Source organism: Jatropha curcas, chromosome 7, assembly GCF_041381405.1.
Source record: "Jatropha curcas cultivar XTBG-Jc1 chromosome 7, XTBG_Jcur_1.0, whole genome shotgun sequence".
Lineage (NCBI taxonomy): Eukaryota > Viridiplantae > Streptophyta > Magnoliopsida > Malpighiales > Euphorbiaceae > Jatropha > Jatropha curcas.
The window spans coordinates 12,834,973-12,841,479 of NC_143157.1; the positions used below are offsets into that span (position 1 = coordinate 12,834,973).

Consider the following 6,507-nt stretch of genomic DNA (forward strand, 5'->3'; position numbering starts at 1 on the left):
CAAGTCTCCTGGTTTTGTGCCCACCAAAACCAGGGAAACCCTTAATTCTGTACTTGACAGTGGAAGATGCTAGAGTCGAAGCCAAGCTAACGAAGCTGATGTCGAGAAGGCAGTGTACTAGTTGAGTAAAAAGCCTCTTCCAAATGAATAGAAATATAACTTGATTGAAAGAACTTACTTAGCAATGGTATGGGATACCAGAAAACTTCAACACTACTTTTAGTATTATAAGGTAATAGCGGTATCAAGGATGGATCTGGTCAGATATTTGTATGGAACACTAGCACTAGTGGGAAGCTAGCAAGGTGGCTAATCCTGTTGTCAGAATTTGATATCAAGTATGCCACGAAGAAAACCGTCAAAGGACTAGTAGTTGTAGATTTTCTTGCAACACATCCAGTTGAAGTCAATGAGCAATGGGAGATTGATTTTCCCGATAAACATCTGAACTTAGTAGAGAAGAAAGGATGCAAACTCTTCTTTGATGGTTCAGCTCATAGCAAAGGAGCCGGAGTAAGCGTCATGTTAGAATCTCCGCAAGCAGAAGTTATCCTGATGTTGAGGAGATTACAATTTGCAGCTGAAGAAGTTGAGGTTATTGGTGATTCAAAATTGGTCATTGAGCATACTAATGGAAACTGGGAAGTTAAAGAAGACAGGCTGAAACCCTACACTGACTACTTGCACATTGTTACTCAGAACTTCAAAAGAGTGATCTTCACACACATGAGCAGAATAAACAACCAAGTACTAGATTGCTTGGCTAATTTAGCATCAGCTTGGGAAGAGATTTCATTTATGCCTAAGAAGCCATTTATGATGTCTTCGGGTAACATCCTGTATTATGAAGGAGAAAGGATTATGGATATTGAGAAAGAAGATCACTATGGTTTCACGATGTCCTATAGTGGATGACTAAAAGAGTTTATCCAGATTTAGCTACTAGAGATGATAGAAGAGCTATACAACGTTTGGCATTACAATTTGCAGTCTTAGATGGTCAGTTGTAAAAAAGAATGTCAGACAGGGTATTGTTGAGATGCATATCAAGGAATTAAGCTAAAGAGATTATGGAACAGATCCATGCAGGGGTTTGCAGTACCCACATGAATGGAAAAGCACTAACTAAGAAGATTCTCAAACAAGGATTCTTTTGGTCGACAATGGAAAGGGATTGTATTTATTTTGTGAAAAATGTGCTTCAAATGCCAAATTCACAGAGACCTGAGTCACATTCCACCTTCAGAATTACATCCTTCTTTTTCGCCATGGCCATTTGCAGCTTGGGGAATAAATATCATTGGCACCACCTGCCTTTAATGGACACCAATTCATAGTGGTGGGAATGGACTATTTCTCAAGATGGGTTGAAGTAGAATCTTTTAAGAACATTGGCGCCGAGCAGATGGCCAAATTCATTGAAAAGAACCTGATCTGTAGATATGGAATCCCCCATCACATAGTGACAGATAATGGAGTTCAGTTCCAAGCAGAATTAAAGACTTAGAAAAGTATGGAATTGAGCATCATAAATCTTCACCATATTGACCACAAGTTAATGGGATAGTGGAAGCCGCAAACAAGAACATCAAGAAGATATTGAGAAAAATGGTAGAAAATCATCGTGATTGGGCAAGCAAGCTACAGTATGCTTTGTAGGGCTATAGGACCACCGCCAAAACTGTGAATGGGGCAACTCCTTATTCTGTAGTCTACGGAATGGAAGTTGTGCTACCAACAGAAATAGAAGTGTTGTCCTTGCGCATAATGATGGAATCCAAGATTCCAGAATGTCAATGGACAAAGAATCACTATCGAGAATTAGCACTTTTAGATGGAAAGAGGCTTAAAGCCCGATGCATGGATCAGTTGTATAAAAGGAGGATAATTACGCACTACAATAAGAGAGTTCATCTGAAGCTACTAAGAGTAGGGGATTTGGTTCTAAAACAGATGCGACCAAACATTCATGACCCGAGAGGGAAATTCAAGCCTAATTGGGAAGGCCCATTTTTGATCAAAAGAATGTTTTCCAAAGCTGCAATGAAGCTATCAAACATGGTAGGCAATGAATTCAATGAACCTGTCAATGTGGATAGGTTGAAGAAATTTTATATATGACTTGAAACGTTTATGGCAAAGCCCAATTAATAAATTCAGCTTTTGTGTTTTTATTAACCTTAAAGCATGTTATGTTAAGTTTATATTGATTTGCAAATGATGTGAATTTACCTTGATGACATAGAATAGCAGGAAGTATATCAATCATTTTTAAGCAGAAAGACATTTCATTTCATAATAAGTGCATCTATTTATATAATTGCACTATCAATAATTGTCTCATACATTTCATTAGAAAGCAGGATAGGAACATCTACATGCTAGGTCCTAATAGAAATCTAGCAGTCAATAGATCAACTAACTCTAAATCAGCACCGACTCCAGAATAAGCCTGCAGCCAAGAGTGGTACAAGTCTGAAGAAGAGGTATCGGCCACACCGAAAATGGGTACAATCTCGTGACTACGCCAAGTGGAAATAAAGTGAGACAGGAATCGTTGTGTAATAAGGCCACCCTCGAACCAAGTGTAATCAGGGACAGCCTGATGATGACAGTACTGCTTAGCTACTCGACTGGGATAATAAGCTACAGCCATGGTTAAGCCACACAGGGGCACATAGAGCATGTAAGAAGAAACTGTGGCTCGCTCTATATACCACTAGGGGCAGGTCCATCTGACTCCCTTATAGGTGAGATTTTGAAAAATAACAGTCTAGTCTTCAACGGTCTCACCAGTCAAATGGTGGTGACATTGGACATAGACTCGAGGACTATAATCGAACATCAGATGGTCCGATGGTGGGTCCATCACCCTAAGCTTCTCAAAAGCCCACAACTACGAATGCATTCAAAAAAAAAAAGAAGAAAAAAAAAAGAGAAGCTCGTTAAGTCAAAAACTCACAACGGTGGCTTAAACAAAAGTAAGAGCATTGAAAAGAGTATATATATATATATATATATATATATATATATAAGAAGAAGAAAAGAGAAGCTCATTCAATCGAAAACTCGCAAGGGCGGCTTAAACAAAAGTTAGAGCACAAAAAAAATAAAAAAAGAAAGTAAAAGAAAAAATAAAAATGCATTTACCTACAGTAGAAGTGGGCTCCCCATTGGACCAAGTACTGAGTTAGGGTCCCGAGCATACTCTCCTAGCCATATAAATGTTTCAACCAGAATAAGTGAAAATTTCATGCGTCGCCTAGCCATTTGCTCAACTATGGGCACCAACCTAAGGCTCTCGTAGCCATCAATACCACTAAGTAGCAAGTACTAACTAAGAATGCAGAAACAGACAAGTGAAGGCCAATACGGGCTATTGCAGTCCATACTTAATGCACGATCTACAAGCAGTCGCAGGGACACGACATCAGCTCCAAAGTCATAAGACGAAATCTCATAAGCCGATAAATCGAAAACAGGTAGAATCAGTAATGTAGGGTCTATATCCAATCAGGCACTGGAGGAACTTCTTCAACCACGGGTATTTTCCTAGAAATAATGCTGAATTGTTCAAACAACAGACATATTTCGAAGTCGTTATGGTGAAATAAGTTGTCCGGAGGATCAATGTGGTTGATCAACCATTGCAGCAATCTGGGTTGAACCCAAATGTTTCGATAGTAGCTTAGCCCATTGAGTTTTGAATAGTGAAAGCAAATCCCAATCCTCGCGGCTAAAACTATGAAACATGCTAGGGACCAATCCATGAAGAATAAAGAAGAAATAAAGAGTTTGGGAAAGTTTTTGAGTGAAAGCTTCATTTAGAATGAGAGAAAAGAGCTTCTGAAGCGTGTAAGTGTATTATGGGCTTTTATAGCAAGAAATAAAAGGACAATGTGATAGCTGGCTGCCATTGTAGCACACCACTACATGTGGTGCGAGCCATAGCATAGTGGCGCACACTACTGGATAGCAGATAGCTAGGAAAAGGTGTTGTCCTATTGATTGTCATTTCTCCGATTCAATAAACATGCAATTATAAGCTATAAAGCACAAATACACTAACACCACTCAGAAACATATAAAGAAACTAGCTTTTGCCTTCTTGTATATAAACATGTTAGAAATCATCTCCTCTGAATCATCACTATCGAACTCCTCAGTTTCTTCAACTATCACCGGCCTGTTGCCAACTTGCAACCAGAACGCCCGCCACGTTGAGTCCCTCGACCTCGACCAGCAGGAGGTGCCTTGCTAGCTATCTACATACATTTATAAGCTTTAGTAAATACATTTCATGCATATATGGCATATGCATTGCATATTTTCTTATGTTGTACTGTTTATACTTACAATTACATGCTCATTGGAAAGCCTCGACACCACAAACTTGAGGCCCGCCGCTTCATAAAGCTGGCACACCTCATTATAATCAGAAATGGATACTTGCAGAATAAGACAAGGGTAGCCCATAAGAAAGCGGAATAATAAAAAAAGAGCAGTTATCAGAATAAAAGGCATAAAATACTTAGATGGGTGCAGCCGGGCATAGACACCTGGTAAAGACTCACGAGATGCGTCTCCAACATACCCTATGTAGTCTGACCTGTATGGACCAAAATAAAGGAGAAAGAGGCACCTGATCCATGCTCTGGCTCGCCAACGACGACAGCCGTGTTTGGAGCCCCAGAGTCAGAACCTCTCCTCACGCGGTTACTGCGCTACTGCATCTGCAAGAATAAAGCACAGTCTATGAATAAAAAACATTGGGGAAAAGCTAAAAATAGAGTAAAAAGAGATAAAACTCACCTATATTAAGGCAGCGCCCTGGCCTTTATCCAACTCCTCCACCTCACCAAAAGGATCAACTCGGTTGGAGGAGGAATGTGGACCAAGAGTTGTGTCCACACAAATATGGCATAAGCACCAGATACAAAAGCTGCTAGGTGGTCTGTGGCAGTCGACCCTCTCCGAGCAGCTGCAATGTCCTGCTCCAATTAGATCGATTTGGTAGATAGCATATAATATGGCACGTCATGCGAAACTCTCCTCTATCTAGTCCTAACTCCCATTGGTACACCCTCTCCCCGAGGTAGTACACGTCATAGAACAGACTCGGAAGGAGGAGCCGTCTATGCTGATACCCGACAACTGCCTAAATGAAATCAAGATAGTTAGCTATATCTCCCCATGGATATCTCTCTATTTGCAAATCAAATCAAAAGAAAAAAAGAGAAGAAAAACAAAAACAAAAAAATCAAATCAAAAAGGAAAATACAAAAAAAAAAAGAAAGTAGAGGAACGAAGAAAAACAAAAGAAAAGAAAAAGAGAGAAATAATGTCAATGAGTGAAAGTGAATTACCTGGTTCCAACTCAAGCTGTTCAGCAACTGCCAAAACATCGAGACCTCCGAGGTAATATGAGCATAGCTCTAGCTAAATCGCCATGCTCAGCCTCGAGGAAGAGACCTTGCATTAACATCGCCCTCAAAGCCGAACAAGTCTGGCACAGGGAGGACACAGTGCTCACAAGCCCAGATCTATATAAAAAACAAAGCAGAAATCAGCAAATTACAGAAAAGCAGAAAATGAAAATGAAAAAGCATCATCAAAGAAGAATTTATTTTCATACCTCAATAACGCGCCTGTATCCATCCTTCAGATGCTCTCCATAGACGCACGGGTCCATGCCATAGTAAAGGTATGACAAGGCAGCAACTTCCTAGTTGAACTGCCTCATCGCATCCAAGTCCTGAAGGGTGGTAGAAGTGCTAAATCAGCGTCATTACCATGGTTAGTGAACAAGGTAGTCGAAACCAGAATCTACTGGCGTGATCGTCATCTCGCCGAATGACAGATGGAAGCCCGTAATAACAGCAAAATCTACTAGCGTGATCGTCATCTCACCGGACGATAGATGGAAAGTATGAATGGTATCCATCCACCATTCCATGAGTGCCAGAATGCTAGAAGGCATAGTCTGCCCCTACACCCGGGGAAGAGTATCAACAATACAACTATAGCCTGCCTCCCAGACTTGCTCTTAGACCAGCTCGGGCAAATGATCAACCATTCACCGACTGCAAAGGTGTTGCCGCCAGATTTCCTACGCCAAGCGCCCTTTTGCAAAGATAAACCACTGTAAGTATGCTAATAACGTGCAAAAGTACGTGTTTCTATATTGTTGATGCAGGTAAGCAAGAAAAATGATGGAAAACCACAAAAATTAGGTGTTACACAATCACTGTGGTGCAAGTCACAAAGTAGTGGCACAAGCCACTACTGAAGTGGCACGCGCCACAAGTCCTGTGGAGCACACCACAAGGATGCAGGCAGCCAAACAATCCTTGAAGGGGCACACCCCACAGCCATTGTGGCGCACACCACATGCAATGGTGCACGCCACAGCGGCCCGCCATAGGCTCAAATGCCCACAACACCCAATCAAGTAAATTTCAACCTAATTTGTGGATTTTAACCTAATGTTTGCATGTTTTTAGCTTT

The 6,507-nt window shown here is 40.8% G+C and overlaps 1 protein-coding gene across 1 annotated transcript; it reads left to right on the forward strand.

The window, feature by feature from the left end:
* The first annotated feature begins 1,719 nt into the window (after positions 1-1,719).
* On the forward strand, positions 1,720-2,121 carry LOC149494702 (uncharacterized). The gene has a single exon (XM_089724410.1). It carries the CDS (start codon positions 1,720-1,722, stop codon positions 2,119-2,121), a length of 402 nt encoding a protein of 133 aa, XP_089580536.1.
* Positions 2,122-6,507: the final 4,386 nt, after the last annotated feature.